Genomic DNA, 19,951 nt, shown 5'->3' on the forward strand with positions numbered 1-19,951 from the left:
TTTTTCGCTTTGTAGCATATCTTCTTGTAATTTGTTGTCCAATGATAGTGATCGTTCGAATCAAACAGTGGCTCCAGTAACACGTGAGCGGCTCATTACAAAACGCGTTGAGTAACACTGTGACTGTCACACAGCTTTCGCGACAACCACCATGTCCTTCCAACTCACTTCAGGAATCTGCGCGCGACTTCACAGCCCGGCTCCAGGCGACGCGGACATCTTGAATCAGCCATGCACTCTTCAGTTGCTATCAGTAAAGAAAGTTTCGCTCGCGTCGGCGAACCAGCCAACAGACCGCTACAGAATCATCATTTCTGACGGCGTCAACTACGCACAGGCCATGTTGGCCACTCAGCTCAACAACTATGTTACTGAGGGACGCATTGCAAAGAACACGGTAGCTAAGCTCACAAAAATGACCTCGAATTCCGTCCAAGACAAGCGGTACGTGTTCTCCTTTGCGCTAGTTTGCAAACAGAGTGTATCATTTCGCGTGCAGATTGATCATCATCCTTGGACTTGAAGTGCTTGCTCTGGACGTGCCAAAGATTGGGGACCCAAAAGCACTGCCTGACACTTCGGCCCCCGGTGGTTCCACTGCTACCACACCATCGAATGTCGCGTCGCCAGCTCCACCTCGACCTCCTATGCAACCTAGCAATCAAAACACGCCTCAGCCACAAAATCAAGTTCCTTCGAAGAGCAGTCGTCACGGGTCAATATATCCTATCGAGGGTCTTAGTCCCTACCAGAACAACTGGACCATAAAGGCCAGAGTGACTCAGAAATCGGATATCAAACACTGGTCTAACCAACGAGGCGAGGGCAAGCTCTTCAGCGTCACGCTTATGGACGACTCGGCTGAGATCAAAGGCACCGCGTTCAACACCGTCGTAGACGACCTTTACCCAAAACTCGAAGAGGGGAGAGTATACTACATCTCGAAAGCGCGTGTCAACCTGGCGAAGAAGAAATTCTCGAATCTTACAAATGATTACGAGCTCAGTTTCGAGAAGCACACTGAGATTGAAGAGGTTTGCAGGCCGCTTGCTTGGCGTCAATTCATTGACGTAATCTTGTATAGTGCCACGAAGTCTCGAATGTCCCCATGGTCAAGTACAATTTTGTCCCGCTTTCTGGACTCGAGGAGTTGGCCAAGGATTCTACATGCGGTACGTTACTAGCTAACACTGTGCACCTTCGTTCTAATGCTTCCCAGATGTCATCGGGATAGTCAAGGAAGTGGCCCCGCTGTCCGAGATCATCTCCAAAGCCAGCAGTCGAAGTGTAAGACTGGTTTACCTTTGCTCAGAAAGCACCTCAAACTTAGCCTCGATTTAGATCCCCAAACGAGAACTCACTCTTGTCGATAAGTCAGGCTTTTCGGTTCGGCTTACTCTTTGGGGTAAGCAGGCGGAGTCCTATAACGCAGATGATGCACCTGTGATTGCTTTCAAGGGTGTCAAAGTTGGTGATTTTGGAGGTACTAATGTTGTTATCTTTATTGAGCCTTTCAGCTGACTTGTCCTCATTCTAGGTCGTTCTCTGTCAATGTTCAGCTCGAGTACTATGACCATCAACCCTGACATCGAGGAAGCATTTGCTTTGCGGGGCTGGTATGATGCGTACGGAGCCGACCAAAGCTTTCATTCCCATTCAAGTGTTGTGTCCACGAACTCCGGTGGAGGTTTCAATCGATCGGAAATGCGGAATTTCAGTGATATCAAGGAATCTCAACTCGGGACTGAGAAGGTGGATTACTTCTCGGCAAGGGCCACCATCATGCACATCAAGTCCGACAACATTTCTTACCCTGCTTGTCCTACCCAAGATTGTAACAAGAAAGTTGTTCAGGAGGGTGACCAGTGGCGGTGTGAAAAGTGCGATAAAAGCTTTCCGCGCCCTGAATACCGGTAGGAACACAGCATAAGCTGCGGGGTTCGGAGGTACTGACACCATCATGGATAGGTACATCATCTCCATGGCCGTGGCGGACTGGTCAGGGCAAGCCTGGCTTCAGGGCTTTAACGATGTTGGTGTTGCTATCTTCGGCATGACCGCAAACGACCTGATTGAAAAACGTGTATGTGGTTAATATCTTCGAGGCTTGACCTTATTCATCCGGTACTCTGCAGGATCGCAACGAGTCCGAGTTTAACTCCGTCATGCAGAAGGCCACATGCCAAACGTATAACTTTGCCTGTCGCGCGAAACAAGACACTTACAATGTATGTCATTACGATTGGCTCATACCTTGAGCTGACATCGCGATCCGCATCATAGGACCAGACTCGTGTTCGTTACGGAATTACAAAGATCAGCCCTCTAGACTACAAGGAGGAAATAGCGGCGCTTGTTGGTCTTTTACGATCTCCTTGGGCCCTGTAACTTGTCCAACTTGGAAGGGCGTTTGGCGTGGCACTCCCCTGGGTGAACTTACGTTCAGATGCCAGTTTCGATAATCTCTTCTTGCTCAAACATGTTTAGTACTTGGCAGTGTCATCTTAAGCCCCATCCACTCCATCGGTCTTGTTATTCTACTTCCAACCTCTTGCCAGAGATCATCGGTCCAATTATGTATGCTACTGATTAGATGTTTGCTTCCTCGTATTGATAAACTGTACTATTACATTTCCCTGCTTCAATCCGAATCGTATCAATCAATTAGGACCAGATTAGGACATCATCGCAGGTGCAGCCAACAACGAACACGTGGGATGCAATGATTCAGAGTTCCTGAGCTCGTTGCGAAAGACGATGCCCAATCTTGATAGCAACGCTGTGAGTATGGCTGCCTGGCGTCGAGGCCGCACCTGCTGCCAAAGTGGCCCTTTATGATTCCGCTCGGTTAGGGTGCCTGGGAAAGCGCGCAGAGTGTTTCCCATTGTGGACGCGTCTCACATGATGCACCTGCTTCCTCTGTTGATTTGCTGACGCTGAGCAAGTCGCGCTGTTTCCTCCTCACCTCGACCCCCACGGTGCTTGTGCTCATTTTTTATTGATTGCGACGCGTCTCGCTTTCCTTTGGACCCACATTGCGCCTCAATGTCCACCTATTCGCGCACCAGCCGACGGACCGAGTTGATTAACGGCTCAGCCACTGCACACCCTTACCCACGTACCCCATCTCGGGCGAGCGCTGCTCGTACAACGAGCCCAACTTCCACGTTCTCGACAGCCACGTCGGGGAATCCATCGAAGTTGAATGTGGTTACACGCGTCGCAATTGAGGGGAAGTTCCGGCCTTCCAAAGAGACGGGCGCGGAAGTGAAGATGTTCCTCAGAGTACGTGTGCTTTCCAGCTTCCGGAGAGCCCAATAATGATGGCATACGTGTTCGTAGATTGCCTTGCCAGTGGAAAGTGTAACTCCTGGCATGACTATTCCACTATTCCCTGGTACGCGTCTTCTCAGCGCGTCAGAACTTGGGCTTACCACAGTGGAAATAGAGGACAATGTAAGAATAACCTTAAGCCAGGTTCACCCACTAGATCAGCAATCGGTTCCCTATGCTTTTTCGACCACTTATCATCCGTTGCTTCACAAAGCCGCCAAACTCCTCAATTTACCCGCACCCTCTTCCGTCCCGTACCAGTCCGTCTTTGGGTCCCTTCGAAGTGATGCACCCTCAATGTCGAGGCCGACAGCTTCTTCGCTTGGTAATAGCGACGATGCCGCCCCCTTAGACGTCAATTATACAGGCCACGTTCTTGTCTCTGGCTACCAGGTGTGCTATATATTGCCAAAGGAATTCCCACCTCTACAAGAACATGGAGGTCATTCGTCCCGAACGCCCTATAAGAACAGGCGGTCATCATTGGGAGAAAAACACGTTCTTCAGTTTATGGCTGCCATCGAGATGTATATTCCATATACGAGTATGCCACCCCGGAACCCGTATCTTGTATGTAGATTCCACTGTATTCTGAACCCAAGTAACTTATTGTCTTATAGCTATCAATACCAACCCCGCGGTGTCTTCAAAACTCCATCAAGTTCCGAGTGATATCGAACAAACCTGTGTCAGCTTCAATGGCATCATTATCCTCGGTCGAAGAGGATGTCGGCTGGGACTTCAGTGCTGACCCCATCATCAGCCCACGAAAGAACTCGCGACTCAGCAGAACAGAGTCTCACTACACTGATTTCGCGGATGATGAGTCCAGTGATTCATCGGTCACCGAGAAACTCGTTTCTTGCTGCCAGGGTTCGTTTCAAAGTACAGAAAGAATCCGTATCCGTTGGGCGAAGCCACCCAAATCGATCCCGAATTTCGTGGGTGCTGACGATGGGTGGAATCGAGCTGGCGTGGACAAAGTCAAAGGAGAAATGAGATGTTCGGTGATAGGGAAGGGGATAGCTAGCGGCCGGCAGGATGGTCGAGAAGGCATCATCATGAAAGTGGAATATACAGGCACTTGCACTGGACTATGGTTCCCAGGTGTTGCCACGCTCGTCGGCCTGGACGTTGGTCTTGAGGCCAAGGGGTCAGACGTTTCATGGATCGATGGCCAGGATACGCATTGGACGGTATCTGGCGGACATGGATTCACCGGCTCCAACGTTGGTAGCAGGCTACCACCGTCAGACACTACTTCGCTGGCGACAAGCACGATCACCGAAGACAACATATCGACGAACCCTTCTCACACCACTTCCTATACGTCGGCAAACTCCCTGCTGCGCGCCCCCCTCCCTAATCAAAGTCTGGCGGAGTACTCGTTTGAAGGGTCAACCGCATTAACTCCATCTGCGACTTTGTCCTCGATTGGCTCTTTGACTCCCTCATCCGGGGCCGAAGCCTCGAGTGGCAATGTAGCTGACAGGATTAAACCGCCTGGATCTCCGGTCACAATTCATGTCAACATGAACGAGTTCATACCGCCAGCGAAGAATTCATTTGTATTCAAGATCTCGGGTATCTGCCTCATCACCCCCAGATACCCACATTTGACGTCTGCATCCTATCGTGAACCCGCATCGTCCTCATCAAATACTGAAAGTGACATGGAGCGCAACCAGAATCCTTTGATCGCTCTTCCCCGTTTCACCGTCCTTGCAGCGCATTCAGAAACAACAACAACGATCATTGACAATAAGCTTGACTCAGACTTACTGAAACTGGTTGTTTACAATCCCTCGGGAGATATTTCTACGGATGCCCAGGCCCTCAAAACAGTTCTACAGAAGGGCGGCTCGACTACATGCAATGATGACGGAGGTCGAATTACCTTGCGCTCTGCCGCTAGACACGGTATAATGCATGGCCACGTCAATTCGATAATGCGAGGAACACGTCGGCCAACAATACCCAACAGCAAGCTCAATGGATCTACTAGCCTGATCTCTTCTCGAGCTATCACTGCTTCAAGCGCTGGAAGGAGCGGCCCGCTGCTGATACCTTATGCAACGGCGACTGTAACACCTCTACTTCTCGAGCGTGGAGGCGGTGCTCCATTGGATTCATACGCCGTCCGCATATCTCTTCCTGTACCACTGGATCCCGATTGCAGTTACCTGGAGTTCGGCCTTGCCCAAATAGAACTCGAATCAGGCCCTGGTGGCGAACCGCCCAATATCGATATTGCCAGCGCTAGTGTTGACGGCATTCCCGTCCGTTGCGAAATCTCCGTGCCAAAACAAGACAAGGACGCCGGTCCGCAATTCGAACAGATGAGTGGCCAGGAGTGGCTGAGCTGGGTTACTGTTCATACCCAAGGGCTTGGAGGCGGATCCTTAGTGGTGGACTATGTGGTCCATGACGTTCTGCACCGTCAAAGTCCCAAATCCAGGTGGAAAGGCAAGAGTGTAGATGACCTATCAATGGAAGTGTTTCTCCCGGCGTTCGCCCTACCGGTGGGGCGCCTTGAGGTTCTGTTTGACGGTGTGCCAGGTATGTGATCATTCATCGTTAATTAGCTTCCCGTATTCATTCTCATGCTCTAGGACTGGAAGTCGCGTCTCTTCGATCGAACCTAGTATACCAGCAGTCCTCAATATCCGGAGGAAGGCTGTTACATTACTCCCTAGATGCATCATATCTCCCGCGACTTTCCGTTCGGATACGACCGAGTCGGTTGCGCGGTTCAGCGCCATCATTGTCATCTATCTTTGGATTCATGGTCGTATTGGGTTTACTTGCTGGTTCACTCGCAACGTTATCGTTCTTATTGGGTTTGGGCACGGAGGTTGAGCAACTGCAACGCTCCTTGGAGACTTATTCGCTACTGAGGGATGCCCCAGAGTGGCGCAATCATCCAGAGGCAGTCACTGTCACGACGACTGCATACACCACCCACATAGCCAGCCCGCAGTGGTGTCACAACACGTCTCAGCAGAACTATGACACGTTCGTCACTGCTGTTGCACCCGCGGCGTCCGTGATTAGCACCAATATTCCCGACGATAAACCTCAGGAGGTCGTGTCTGAGGTCCCAGATTCTGGCGACGGAGATTGGGATTCTGATAGAGATGGAGCGCCGGCATTGCTACTGCTCGCGTATCACAAGATGGTAAAATGGCCTTTATCCTTGGAGAAAATTGATATGAGCGTGGCCTTGGACAAAGTCGCAGCCACCGTGGACGTGATATGGCAAGTCCTACGCAAGATATACCATTACCCATTGGATCCCCCATAGACCCGCACATCCCAACGCATTACTGTATTACCTTGTAATTGATATTTATGATCCACAATTTAGTTTCTTGTTGTAGGAAATAGGGGTTGCGTGACTTTCAGCAGCGAATGCCGAAGTGCGCATTTCCTTCGAGCCGCCACAATGCCAGTGGTCCCCACCGTCGAAGAAATTGAAGAATATCTCGAATCGTTGGAAGAACTCTTGTTCTCATCTCTTTCCATCCCAGAGGTTCCCAGCGTGCGCGAAGCCGTCAATCGGCTATGGCTTGATATATCACGATACGGCCCAAGCATTCCCTCGCTTCAGGAAGGGCTACCGACTCTGGGTGTGTTCCAGGTTCCTCCGCCTCCACCGCCTCCACCGCCTCCGCCGTTGCCCGAATCGTTGTTCTCGCACCCTCTTGCATGGGCCGCGCAAAACCCTTGGAAAGCATCGGGATTAGCTGTGGGAATCGTCGGCACTGGCTTGTTTGTAGGCTATAGCAGTTCTCTCCGAAGAGCTAGTTTGTCTCGAAAGAAGTTGAAGGCTTCGTCGAATGAACGGCGCCAGGTCGTTGGTGAGTGCCCGTGTTGTACGCAGCGAGCAAGAACCGATGTTTACAACTGTTGCATTAGTGGTCCTTGGAGGTGACCTACCCCTTGGGTTGCCGCTGATCAGGGAATTGGAGAACAAAGGGTACATCGTGATTACCAGTGTTACTACGCCGCACGCTGTCACTGAAATTGAATCGCAATGCAATGGATATGTACGGGCACTGATTCTCGATCCATACGAAGTACGTTGGCCGAAGCTGTAGCCATTCGGAACATCACTGACGCTCCCGTGCCCAGCCTGCCACCATTCCTGTATTTCTCCGTTCCCTGACATCCACTCTTGCGCGCCGATTCCCCTTGACAGCATCAGGCGATCTCTACGCGTCGGCGCGGTCCCATCCTTACATACACTCCGTCATCTCGCTCCTTACCCTTATGGAGCCAGTCTTCTCTGCTCCGCTGGAACAGATAGCGCTACACATAGACTACCTACCGTACCTCACTGCTACACACATTACGCCGCTGCAAGTTTTCCAATGTCTCTTGCCCCTCCTGCGCACTGGTGCCGCCGCTGCTCAAGACAAGGGGAAGAAGACCATGATCGTTTGCCTCCCTGTTACGGCTGCACGCGTTGGCCTACCCTTTGCTTCCATGCAGGCCATGGCTTCAGCAGCCACGCTACGGGGGATCGAAGTCCTTCGTCGCGAAATCGACGTGGCAGCGCTCACCGACAAGACTGAGTCCATGAAGAATATCAAGGTGGTAGCTGTCGATGTCGGCGCGTTCGATCTCGAAACGTCCGTAGGACCCCTCCCACCCCACGATGTCTACAGAGCCATGGAAGGATGGAGCGCTTCCGAGAAGATGGTTTATGGGCCTGCATATGCATCGCTGCTGCACCAAATACCTCGTCAACCTCGCCGTAGTAATTGGCTGCCGGACTTCTGGAGTCGAGACCACCTCCCGTTGACAAGAAGCGGCGCTGGCGTGCATACCTTCGTCGAGGCTTTAGCCAGTATCGTGAGCGATGGCCGCATTGGCTTGTATCTGTTTGGTTTGGGCCCTGTCCTTCGGAGACTACACAGCCGTATGGTTGGCAAACGAATTGTCGTTGGAGCTGGTGGTAAGCATCCGTCCTCAGCTCAAACCCAGTAGTAATTGCTAACTAATCTTGGTAGCTATGACATACAAACTGGCTTCTTACCTCCCGACAACCCTCCTGGACACGCTTTTGATCATCCCGCATTTCTTGATCTCTGTTCGGAACTCCCTGTTACCTATGGAGCCCTTCGTTCAGCCCCCGGAGACACCCGCGAATCCGCCACCTGGTCGTTTGCTTTCAGACAGTGAGCACGAAGACATTTCCGAAGACAGTTCCGATGCCGACGCGGAGTGTTCGCCAGAAAGTACATCTGAGAGCTGGGTAAGCTTGAAGGACGAAACGGCCGACCAGAAATGAGCAGGCGTCGACGTTGACCCCCAATTTACATCATTACCCCACCACTCTTTTCCCTGTGCTGCATATCGGATATTTATCATCGTTACATTGTGAATTATCTACTCATCGTGTTTGTACTAGTTACAAAGGATTTAAGCTCTGCTCAATACATATCGTTAATCACGACTTGTAAAGGCTGTCTATTTGGTACATCTTCGACGCCGTTGGTGACAGAGCGGCCTGCTCTCCGTGGATACTGTTCATCCGGTACATGGGCGATTTCCATTCATCTGACTTCGATTCGGTGGGCGCAGCAGCAGGAGAGGGCTTGGCCTCAGCAGCTGGAACATTGGCTTTGCTCGCCAAGCTCGCTGCTTTTCCATCGGGAATGCGAATAAAAGATGGCTTTCCGTCTTCGCCGGGTCCGTCGAAGGAGAAGTATCCCTTCCTCTCGAACTGCATGATATCCCCCTTCTTGAGGTCCTTGACACCCGCGTCCGCCACCGCTTCCTCACGGAACTCAGTCACTGGGGTAGCGAAATCCTCTACGGAATCGTTTTCTTCGAGCTTCTTCTTAGTAATGAGATAGTCGTAGTCAAGAAGGACAACGTCGACGAGGGGGTGTTCGTCAGTAGGCTGAGCGAGCCATGTGATCTTCTTCTTGGTTTTGCGGAAGTCGCCCTCCAGATTCAGATCCATTTCGATAGAAGTAATTGCACCAGACGTGTCGGTGGCTTTCGAACGCACGATAGCGTTGCCCCAGTCCATGAGCGTAATCTACACGGATATCAGTTGCAACACATGGTATATCGCGGGAAAAGGAACAAACCTCTTCTTGGTCTTCAAAGGAGGCGGCATCGGCTTGCTCCACAAGTATAGTCGACGTGTAAACGGTTTGCTTCTCTCCTATCTCCGCATTCTTCTTGTGTTTGGGCACCATCTTGACTTCGGGTGTAGCGGGCCCACCTTTAATGGTGACCGGAACTCTACAAGGGGTAGTCAGTATCTACCAAAGAAACATTTTAGGTGCTGTACTTCCGGTCCTTGACGATGGCCCAGTGGCGAGGGGCAAATGTGTCGATGATCTTCTTATTCAAGGCCCAGAGAGAATCCCATTCTAAAGAGACGACGGCTTGGGAGGGGCCTTGCAGCAACATGTACTGTGTGAGGGCCTCGACAGTAAGACCGCGTCTACGAATACCTGCAGCAGGCGGTTAGCCCATGCTGGCGGTCTAGAAGATGCCAAGTATACCTCGGACGGTGGGGAAGCGTGGATCATCCCAGCCTCGTACAAGCTTGTTGTCCACGAACCAGTGCAGCTTGCGCTTGGAGAGTAGGGTGTACACAAAGTTGAGACGGCTAGAAGTTTCAGTCAATGCATGCCGTTCCTTCAGCAACAAAGTGTATACCTAAAGTCCCAAATGTTGACCGGTCTCAAGCTGAGTGCTTCAATCATCCACTGATACTGGGCATTTCGGTCTCGGTATTCATTAGTCCTTAGGGCGTGTGTGACACCTTCAACTGAGTCGACAATGGGGCATGCGAAGTCATAAGTGGGGTAAACTTTCCATTTATCACTGGAAAGATGTCAGCGAGCCCACCAACCTGAGACGAAAATAGTTACCCCGTTCTGTGGTGAGGAATAAGATTGCATCTGTAGATAACCGGATCGCGCATGGCCTTATTTGGGTTATCAACGCTAATTTTGGCGCGAATACACCATCGAAGGCCCTCCGGCGTTCCTTTGGTCATCTCTTCGAAGTGTTTGAGATTCTCCTCGACCGAGTCGTCACGGTGTTTAGACGCAACGCCGTTCATGCGCTCATCACGCATCTTAAAAGGCAATTTCGGTTAACTGACACTTCCATGTCTCTCGCGGTGACTCGACCAACCTGCGCTTGCTCGGTGTCGTCGGCATACGCTTTCCCGATCTTGATTATTTGTAGGCCAAGTTCGTATAGCTTCTCAAAGTAATCGGAGGTATGGGATACACCGTCGCCGTGAACGTCCAGCAGCTTGAGATCTTCTAGAATGGTTTCTTCAAATTCCGTCTAACCTTGAACTTAGGCAGGATCCCAGCGGTAGACACGGAGCTGGCTCACCCGTTCTTTGGAAGGATTTGTGTCATCAAATCGGATAAGCATCTTGCCTTTGTACATTTTGGCAAAATACTGATTGAGAATGGCGGCCTTTGCATGACCGATATGAAGGTAACCACTTGGTTCAGGTGGGAAGCGAGTGACTACTTCTCCTTCCTTTGCACCTTGAAGCCCTAGAGCAAATCCAGCTGCTGTCTTGTTCGATCTCGCTTTGCTAGCTTTCGCGCTTGTGAAGGTGGCGAGTGCAGTCTGTGTCGACTCCAAGGACTCGAGATGGGAGAACCATCGCGAAATGTGGGGGTGGCTGTTGTTCTTGAGCAGACCGAAAGCTTTGATATTCCCTGTCTCCTGGCATTAGGATGCGATCTAGGGTCGGGAATGCATTACCTTTCAGAGCTCCCCAGACAATCCAATCAGCAGCTGTGATCGTGTGGCCAACGAGGAAAGAACGAAATGCGAGGTGATCGTCGAGCGAGTCAAGGGCAGCCACGATCTCGTTGAAGGTGGTCAACGTAGACAATGTCTTTGCCAGTGCAAAGAACGTTGGGGTCTGCCATTTGGGTCAATGTACATATATGCGGCTAGTATTTCAGGAAGCACACCTTCACGCTGTCCTCCGCGAGACCGCCAGCCTTTGCCAGACTCTGGACGATCTCTGCATCGTCCGTCACGCGAGTGCCGTCAATCTCAAGAGATACATCTGTAGAATCCTCGTCAAAGTTGAGCTCGGCCTTGCCAGTGTACGCTGCGATGGCGATGGCAGCAAACGGGAAAGGGGCCCTCTTTGACGACAATGTCAATAAGTTTGACATCGGGGCAGATGATGAGGAGACAGATGATTGTGATTTTGATTAGATGCTGATTGTCGGACGAAATTTATATCGGACGAAAAACTGAGTCATTTGGCCGTCTCCTTTACGGACTTTTTCGTCATGTTGCCCAATAAAAAGGATCGGCTGCTGATCGCTTTCTGTTATATCTTTCAAAAATGCCCATGATGTGAGTCGCCCCGTTCCAAGCCTTAACTCACTGCTGACCACGGTGTGCGGTGCTCAAAGCTCGGACCCCTCCCAAAAGTACCGACCGTACACCCCCTTGGACATCAAGGACCGCCAATGGCCCTCAAAAACATTCCAAAAGGCTCCCATCTGGCTGTCGACAGATCTCCGCGATGGTAATCAAGCTCTTGCCAACCCGATGACCATCGAACAGAAGACCACGTTCTTCAGGCAGCTGATCAAGTCTGGGGTCAAGGAGATTGAGGTGGCATACCCGGCAGCCAGTGACACGGACTTCAATTTCGTCCGTGGGCTCATTGAGAACAAAGAGGTGCCCGACGATGTGTGGGTACAGGTGTGTGCTCCACGAATTGCATAGGTGCTCGACCTCTCAAGGAGCTTGCAACAGGTCCTTACCCCCGCACGGCCTGATCTCATCAAGCGGACAATTGACTCCGTGGCTGGTACGAAGAAGGCTATTCTACATATGTACAATGCGACAAGCCCAACTTTCCGCAACGTCGTATTCGGTAACTCGAAAGAGAAGACCTTGGAATTAGCCGTCACGCACACAAAGCTCGTCCGTCAGTTGACTGAGGAATGTACGGCCAAGTACGGCACTCAGTTCCGTTACGAATACAGTCCAGAAACCTTCACTCAGACGGAGCCTGACTTCGCCGTGGAAGTATGTGAAGCAGTGAAGGCGGCTTGGGGAAAGGCTGGCACCGGCGATGATCGTATCATCTTCAATCTACCTTCAACGGTCGAAATTGCTCCACCAAATCACTACGCCGACCAGGTGACTAGTGTCTCCGGTCACCGATAATACCCAATTAATATCGGATTCCTTAGATTGAATATTTCGTTACCCATATAACCGAGAGGGAGAAAATAATTGTTTCCCTACACCCGCATAACGACAGAGGTGGGCGAATTCTGTGTCTTGCAAGTAATCAAGCTGATCGTCTACCAAAGGTACTGGTATTGCCTCGGCCGAGCTAGGCATTCTAGCAGGTGGCGATCGTATTGAAGGATGCTTGTTCGGCAATGGGGAGCGGACTGGCAATGTCGACCTCGTTACCCTGGCACTTAATCTCTACTCGCAAGGTATTCGGCCTGAGCTGGACTTCAGTGATATACAATCTGTCATCGACGTCGTTACACAATGCAACGACCTCCCCGTTCACCCCCGACATCCTTACGCCGGCGAACTGGTTTTCACGGCTTTCTCTGGGTCACATCAGGATGCCATAAAAAAGGGCTTCGAGGCCCAGCGAAAGCGCCATGCAGAAGCTGCTGCTCAAGGCCAGCCCCAATACTGGGATATGCCCTACCTCCCCATCGACCCTGCTGACCTAGGAGAATCATACGAGGCCGTCATCCGTGTCAACTCGCAGTCAGGCAAGGGAGGAATCGCATACATCATCAAACAAAATTTGCTTCTCGATCTACCTCGCAAGCTCCAGGTCGCCTTCTACCAAGTCGTCCAGGCTGTCGCGGACCGGGAAGCCCGAGAAATGACCGTCGAAGACATTACTACGGCGTTCAGAAGTACCTACCATTATGGAGGTGGCAAATACTCTGGACGACTGTCTCTTCGTCACTTCAAGGTTTCAGTAGAGCCGTTGGAAGGTGAAAATGAATCAGGGGATGAAGCCGCTGACTCGAGGCGTAGATTCGATGGTACGTTGTCTGTTGACGGGCAATTGCGGGTTCTACGCGGTGATGGAAATGGCCCTCTTTCTGCTTTATCCGACGCTCTTCGTACCCACCTCGGCATCGATTTCGCAATCCGCGAATATACCGAACATTCGATATCGGAAGGACAGGAAGCCAAGGCGGCGTCTTACGTCGAAATCGTACCGTCAAACGATCGCAAGTCAACCCAGTCATGGTGGGGTGTCGCCGTGGACTCAGATATTGCTGCATCTGGTCTGCGTGCACTATTGAGTGCCGTGAACACTGCCATTGGCGACCGCAAGCTTCCTGAACTAAAATTGACCGTTGGCTACAATCGTCGTTCCGACCAAGCTGACATTGCACACGTCCTCATCAACTCCCTGGGTCTCGAACTGCCTCGCAAACTGCAGAGCGCTTTCTTTGAGGTTGTTCAACGAGCAGCGCGCGACTCTGGTGGCGAAATCTCGATAGATGCCTTGGCCGAACTTTTCAAAAAGACCTACAAGTTCGACACGAAGGAGACACCAAGGTTCTTCATGAAATCATTCCAGTTCCAGCACGTCGGGAACGGCAGTGGCAGGGAATTATCTGGCGAACTCATTGTTGATGGACAATCGAGGACGGTCCGTGGATTGGGCAACGGTCCCCTGTCGTCGACTTTGGCAGCCATACATCCCCATATCCAGGGTGTCCTACAAATCCGGGACTACACCGAACATTCCATTGGGGAAGGTACCGAGGTTACTGCAGTGTCGTATGTCGAGCTTGTGTACGAGCAGGAGACTGGGGAGAAGAAGACTGCCTGGGGTGTCGCTGCCGACACGGACATCACAGAATCCGGTATCAAAGCTGTCCTGAACGCGGCCAGCAATCTCGACGTATCGGTGGTCAATGAAGTAGCAATCAATGGAAAGTAAAAGGACATGTTAAAGTAACTGTATCTGCACCAATCTGTACCGATAGTAATACAGCAAGGAATTCGCCATGCTATCATTGCAACAGAGGACACTGTTTGTATGACAGGGAGTTGACTAACAACACGTTCCAAATTGGGAGAGCCGTGAGTTAACTCCATACCTCGGGCAGTGAGCTGCTCTGGCGGCCATCCAGCTCTTCCTCGTACTACCACGACGATGTCGACCACATCGAACCGTTCACCCAGACGTCTGCCAGGCGTTCGGCAGACCTCATCATCTCAGTCCCATTTTGGATCTGCCTCGCTCTCGGCATCCAGTTCTCGTCCGTTCCTCAACATGATGAACCCTATGGCCCGACAGTACCAGGGGTATACGAGGGCCAACGAATCAGTGGTTGAGGAAGAAGAGACTAGCGGCAGCGGGGAGGACTTGGAGATGAATGCAAACCAAACTCCTGACGCGGCCTCCACATCACGGTCAAAGGGAAAGCGAAGGGTCTCGTGGGATGCTGGGACCTCGCAGATGAACGTGCTACATCCGAATATTCACAAGGAAGATAAGATGAATGAACACAGCGGCGAATCTTCCGATGATGAAGTCCCCCAGAGTTTCATGATCGAGGCCTCGAGCAAGGCTCCAGCCAAATCAAGAATGAGGGACTCCGCCGCCACGATTGGGAGAAGTCGGCCACTACACTCGGGGCCTAGCAGACATACAGGACCGATATTACCTGTGACGTCGGCGACATCGGGGACTTCAATACCTCCTAGGCCGTCTGAGATTGACCCTCCACCAAGCACTTACGCGCAGCAAAGGTCGTCTAGTACACGAGGCGTGCAGCCGAACCCAATGCGCGGCTTAGACGCATACGAACGCGCACTGTGGAACTGGGTTAACGTCTATAGCTTGGACGCATTCTTGCAAGAAGTCTATTACTACTATGAGGGGAAGGGGATATACAGTATTGCACTGTCTCGGGGGCTGAACCTGCTGTTAGTAGATATTTTCCGTCTCATTCTTGTAACTTACATATCGTTTGACAGAACAGTGGGCTTTGTCATTGGCTTTTCGACCTTCTTGCTCGGGTGCATTGATTATTCTATAATACGCCATGGAAATCCGACGAGATTGTCTGAGGCCGTAATAGACCATTGTGTGTCCCGGTAGGTTCCCGACTGTCTTCTATTGACTGGTTGTTGACTCCGTGTCTAGCTTCTCCGGGTTCACCTTGCTCTTCTTCATTTTATTCGCTGCTTTCTACCTGTGGCAAATCTTGCAATTTATACTAGACGTCGTACGGTTAAACGATATGTACAACTTTTACACGTATCTGTTGAAGATTCCAGACGTAAGTCATCTGTTCTTCTCGCCAGAGCGCCTCTAACGTAAATTAGGCCGACATCCAAACGATATCTTGGTCGGAAATTGTTCGTCGTATTGGAGCGATCCGTGAAGAGAACCCCATGTTAGCAATATCCTCCAAGGCCCGGCGTAGCACGAATAATACATCCACCGCGAAGCTTGACGCGCACGATATCGCTAATCGCATAATGCGGCAAGAGAACTACTTGATTGCACTATTCAACAAGGAGTTGCTGGATCTTAGAGTACCCTTGCCGGACATCATGAAGCGCTTTGGGATGGGTGAAGAAGGCAAAGGTCGTGTCCTCACTAAGGCTTTGGAATGGAACCTGCGTTTCTGTTTGATGGAGTATCTGTTCGACCGTAGGGGAAGGGTGAGGAAGATGTTTCTCAAATCGGCGAATCGTGCAACGTTGGTTGAAGGGTGTGTCTAACACTCCGTGAGTGCGCGTGGCAACCAAAGCTGACTTGCGTATAGGCTGAGACGCCGATTTATCTTCATGGGTATCCTTAACGCTATCTTTGCACCGTTCATCGTCCCCTATCTTCTCATGTACTCGTTCTTCCGGTACTTCGAGGTGCGCAGTGTTCCGTCGTCTCTTGAATTTTGTTTGACATTTGGAGTAGGAATACCACAAGAATCCCTCGTCTATTGGCGGCCGCAGATATACGTCGTTCGCTCAATGGAAGTTTCGAGAGTTCAACGAATTACCCCATTTCTTCATTCGACGCCTTGACGAAAGCTATCCCATCGCCAGCATGTACATAGGACAGTTTCCGAACGAGAAGCTGACGATCATTATGCGGTACGCGTGACGCTTTCACTTCCACTGTGGCTGGTATGCTCATACCTTACATATAAAGCTTCGTCGCCTTCGTCGCTGGTTCATTCGCAGCCGTTCTGCTTCTTGCAACGGTGATTGATCCGGACCTGTTCGTTCACTTCGAAATAACGCCCCATCGGACTGTGTTGTTCTATCTTGGTATCTTTGGGTCGGTTTTGGCTGTAGCGAGAGGGATGATTCCGGAGGAGAACCGAGTGTTCGATCCAGAGTTGTTGATGACGGAAGTGATTGAGTACACTCACTACATGCCGGACAACTGGAAGGGGGAGTTGCATAGCAAGAAGGTTGGTCGTTGTATTTCATGTGCAGAAATACTTACGGAGGAATAACAGGTACATCAAGAATTCGGCGAGCTATTCGCGATGAAGATCTTGATATTCGCTCAGGAGATACTCTCTGTTATCTTGACACCTTTTGTGTTGTGGCTTTCACTCCCTGCCTGCGCACCTGCCATCATAGACTTTTTCCGCGAATTCACAGTTCATGTCGATGGAAGAGGGTTCGTATGTAGCTTCGCCGAGTTTGACTTCGAACGTCATGGCAATGTTAAAGTATGGGCTATGTGTATTGTTCTCGTTCGCTATCACTAACATGCAAATCCAGTTCGGTGCACCCACGAAGAAGCGAGACAAGCGATGGATATCCAACGAGGGCAAGATGGAGAAGAGTTTCCTCAACTTCAAGGCAACACATCCAGAGTGGAACCCCACAGATCCTTCTGGCTCTCTTTATCTCAGTCGCATGGCTGAGTACAGTATGAATCGCCCACACAACACCCAACTTCGTCGACGCGCCGTTGGCCTCGAAACTAGCACGCTTCTTACGCCTACGCCAGAGCGTCAAGGAGAAACCTCTTCCCTCGCCGATCGGGCGCAAGAGTACGATCGTGCTCTGCTGCAGAGCCAAATGGCAGCATCGCGCCGTAAACCCAGCGGGAGCATCCTTATGGACCCTGCTGCTTCGTCATTTGTGGGCGGGATGAACATGGCGCAAACTGCGGTCCTTGGCGATTCGCAAGGTAGCGTTCATTTACCGGAGGTCCGAGGGAATGTTCCTTCGAGCACGAATGCTATGGAAGAAGAGGACCTAGATGCCGTGTCGGGTAGTGGCCTGGGTGGCTCGTATGTTGATGGCGCGAGGAGGGCGCGGAGAGATGATGCAGAGGAGGAAGACGAAGACGACCTTGATGGTGGTGTCTTAGGACTACTGGCCGAGATCTACGGGCGCAGGGAGGGACCTGCCAGAGCCATCTAGATATTTCAGCATATAATTCGCTTCTTATGCACATCTCTTGCATTCGGACTGATAACAACCGTGTAGATCCAGACACTTGTGCACATCTGCTTGGCCAGTATCTCTAATGATGAATGTGATGAAGTTCAGATGAAAGGTTTTTTATTAGGACGAGACTAGTCTATAAAGGACTCTAGTCCCAACCCTACGAAACAACTGCAAAGTTCCACACAGACGACGCAATAAGTATAACTTCACGTTTAGTTGCCCATCTCCTTCGCGAGTTGCTCAGCCTTAGCCTTCACGTCCTCGATTGTGCCAGCCTATCGAAATAATCAATAAACGAAAAGGGAACGAAAATATCATGAGCATACCATGTAGAAAGCGGATTCGGGGAGGGAGTCGTGGGTGCCAGAGAGGATTTCACGGAAAGAGCGCACGGTGTCCTTCAATGGCACGAGCTTGCCTTCGTAACCAGTGAAGACCTGGGCGACCTGGAAAGGTTGCGACATGAAACGCTGGATCTTACGGGCACGTTCGACCTGAATATAACGATGAACTTCGTGGCATTCATCGCGGGAAGGATATCTCTTACAGTAAGTTTGTCCTCTTCTGACAACTCGTCCATACCCAAAATAGCAATGATATCTTGGAGGGACTTGTAATCTTGGAGAATCTTCTGTACAGCGGTGGCGACTTCGTAGTGCTCAGTTCCGACCTAATTGTTCATTTGATTAGATGCAAACATGTTCGGTTTATGGTATTATACTCACAATACGAGGATCAAGCATACGCGACTTCGAGTCCAAAGGATCGACAGCGGGATAGATACCGAGTTCAGCAATACCACGAGACAACACGGTGGTGGCGTCCAAGTGGGCGAAGGTGGTGGCAGGAGCGGGATCAGTCAGATCATCGGCTGGGACGTAGACGGCCTGGACGGATGTAATTGAACCCTTCTTGGTGGTGGTGATACGCTCTTGCCTGTGAAATCAAATAAGACACCGGGATGGGAAGAAACCGAAAGCCACGTACATGCCACCCATGTCAGTGGAAAGAGTTGGTTGGTAACCGACGGCGGAGGGGATACGACCGAGAAGAGCTGACACTTCCGAACCAGCTTGAGTGAAGCGGAAAATGTTGTCAATGAAGAGCAGCACATCCTGGCCTTCCTCGTCACGGAAGTATTCGGCAATGGTAAGACCGGTAAGGGCGACACGGGCACGGGCACCAGGGGGCTCGTTCATCTGACCGAAGACGAGAGCGACCTTTGAGTCACCCTCAAGGTTGATGACACCGGTTTCAATCATTTCGTGGTACAAATCGTTACCCTCGCGAGTACGTTCTCCGACACCTGCAAACTAAGCTAAGTATATAGCGAACGTTCAGACATGTGCGTACATACCACAGAAGATGGAGAAACCACCATGGGCCTTGGCGACGTTGTTGATGAGCTCTTGAATCAACACGGTCTTTCCGACACCAGCACCTCCGAAGAGACCGATCTTTCCACCACGGGCGTAGGGAGCAAGAAGATCCACAACCTTGATACCGGTTTCGAGAACCTCAGCAGTCGTTGACTGATCAACGAATGGGGGAGGGTCGGCGTGAATCGGGCAGAGCTTATCACCCTTGATGGGTCCCCGCTCGTCAATAGCCTCACCGATGACGTTCATGATACGTCCGAGCGTACCCTTCCCAACAGGCACCATGATGGGGTTGCCGGTATCGACAACCTTCTGGCCACGAACGAGACCTTCCGTACCATCCATAGCAATGGTTCGGACTGAGTTCTCACCCAAATGGGAGGCAACCTCGAGAACGAGGCGGCCACCAGCAAAGTCTTGCACCTCCAGGGCATTGAGGATAGGTGGTAGGTTCTCAGTATCAAACTGAACGTCGACGACGGCACCAATGACCTGTTTTATGGAACCGACAGCGGTCTTTGCCTCGGTAGCATATGTACGCGCTGCACACGGCCAATATCAGCGCCAACGTCGCCTACATGAACCGCAGAAGCACTGACCAGGTTGTGACGCGGAAGCACGAGCAGGTCGGGAAGCAGACGACTGTTTGCGGCTGGCGGGGAGGGAGACTCTGCTGGCGACGGCAGCGGTGGAGAAGAACGCGTTAGTTTTTGCGCTGTTTACTGCTCTCCTCGAGATACGAGCGACACCGCGAGAGGTGAGCATGGTGGGCGACGACGACG

At 51.3% G+C, this 19,951-nt stretch overlaps 7 protein-coding genes across 7 annotated transcripts; 5 read left to right on the top strand and 2 right to left on the bottom strand.

The window, feature by feature from the left end:
- Positions 1-151: 151 nt before the first annotated feature.
- Positions 152-2,388, top strand: RFA1_1 (Replication factor A protein 1; the record flags this gene model as incomplete). The annotated part of the gene is made up of 9 exons (XM_036770578.1): positions 152-444; positions 500-1,034; positions 1,085-1,172; positions 1,220-1,287; positions 1,342-1,483; positions 1,538-1,913; positions 1,969-2,083; positions 2,136-2,228; positions 2,284-2,388. The coding sequence occupies 9 exons, from the start codon at positions 152-154 to the stop codon at positions 2,386-2,388; spliced, it is 1,815 nt and encodes a 604-aa protein (XP_036636423.1).
- A 657-nt stretch (positions 2,389-3,045) lies between these two features.
- On the top strand, positions 3,046-6,637 carry PC9H_000926 (uncharacterized protein; the record flags this gene model as incomplete). Its single annotated transcript, XM_036770579.1, has 5 exons — positions 3,046-3,285; positions 3,343-3,397; positions 3,449-3,903; positions 3,954-5,892; positions 5,946-6,637. The coding sequence occupies 5 exons, from the start codon at positions 3,046-3,048 to the stop codon at positions 6,635-6,637; spliced, it is 3,381 nt and encodes a 1,126-aa protein (XP_036636424.1).
- Positions 6,638-6,778: 141 nt separating this feature from the next.
- Positions 6,779-8,629, top strand: PC9H_000927 (uncharacterized protein; the record flags this gene model as incomplete). The annotated part of the gene is made up of 4 exons (XM_036770580.1): positions 6,779-7,193; positions 7,252-7,412; positions 7,468-8,293; positions 8,349-8,629. The coding sequence occupies 4 exons, from the start codon at positions 6,779-6,781 to the stop codon at positions 8,627-8,629; spliced, it is 1,683 nt and encodes a 560-aa protein (XP_036636425.1).
- A 159-nt stretch (positions 8,630-8,788) lies between these two features.
- PC9H_000928 (uncharacterized protein) lies at positions 8,789-11,519 on the bottom strand (the record flags this gene model as incomplete). The annotated part of the gene is made up of 10 exons (XM_036770581.1): positions 8,789-9,385; positions 9,438-9,594; positions 9,644-9,809; positions 9,861-9,967; positions 10,018-10,185; positions 10,233-10,441; positions 10,501-10,659; positions 10,711-11,048; positions 11,095-11,257; positions 11,310-11,519. The coding sequence occupies 10 exons, from the start codon at positions 11,517-11,519 to the stop codon at positions 8,789-8,791; spliced, it is 2,274 nt and encodes a 757-aa protein (XP_036636426.1).
- A 176-nt stretch (positions 11,520-11,695) lies between these two features.
- Positions 11,696-14,302, top strand: PC9H_000929 (uncharacterized protein; the record flags this gene model as incomplete). Its single annotated transcript, XM_036770582.1, has 5 exons — positions 11,696-11,706; positions 11,766-12,060; positions 12,115-12,504; positions 12,558-12,630; positions 12,681-14,302. The coding sequence occupies 5 exons, from the start codon at positions 11,696-11,698 to the stop codon at positions 14,300-14,302; spliced, it is 2,391 nt and encodes a 796-aa protein (XP_036636427.1).
- Positions 14,303-14,518: 216 nt separating this feature from the next.
- Positions 14,519-17,763, top strand: ATG9 (autophagy protein atg9; the record flags this gene model as incomplete). Its single annotated transcript, XM_036770583.1, has 9 exons — positions 14,519-15,294; positions 15,346-15,465; positions 15,515-15,650; positions 15,697-16,088; positions 16,143-16,242; positions 16,292-16,470; positions 16,529-16,793; positions 16,842-17,060; positions 17,113-17,763. 9 exons carry the CDS (start codon positions 14,519-14,521, stop codon positions 17,761-17,763), a joined length of 2,838 nt encoding a protein of 945 aa, XP_036636428.1.
- Positions 17,764-18,002: 239 nt separating this feature from the next.
- On the bottom strand, positions 18,003-19,934 carry ATP2 (atp2, beta subunit of the F1 sector of mitochondrial F1F0 ATP synthase; the record flags this gene model as incomplete). The annotated part of the gene is made up of 7 exons (XM_036770584.1): positions 18,003-18,065; positions 18,117-18,284; positions 18,338-18,460; positions 18,516-18,726; positions 18,778-19,096; positions 19,148-19,711; positions 19,769-19,934. The coding sequence occupies 7 exons, from the start codon at positions 19,932-19,934 to the stop codon at positions 18,003-18,005; spliced, it is 1,614 nt and encodes a 537-aa protein (XP_036636429.1).
- Between the last annotated feature and the right edge of the window lie 17 nt (positions 19,935-19,951).

Source organism: Pleurotus ostreatus (genome assembly GCF_014466165.1).
Source record: "Pleurotus ostreatus strain PC9 chromosome Unknown scaffold_1, whole genome shotgun sequence".
In the NCBI taxonomy this organism is placed as follows: domain Eukaryota; kingdom Fungi; phylum Basidiomycota; class Agaricomycetes; order Agaricales; family Pleurotaceae; genus Pleurotus; species Pleurotus ostreatus.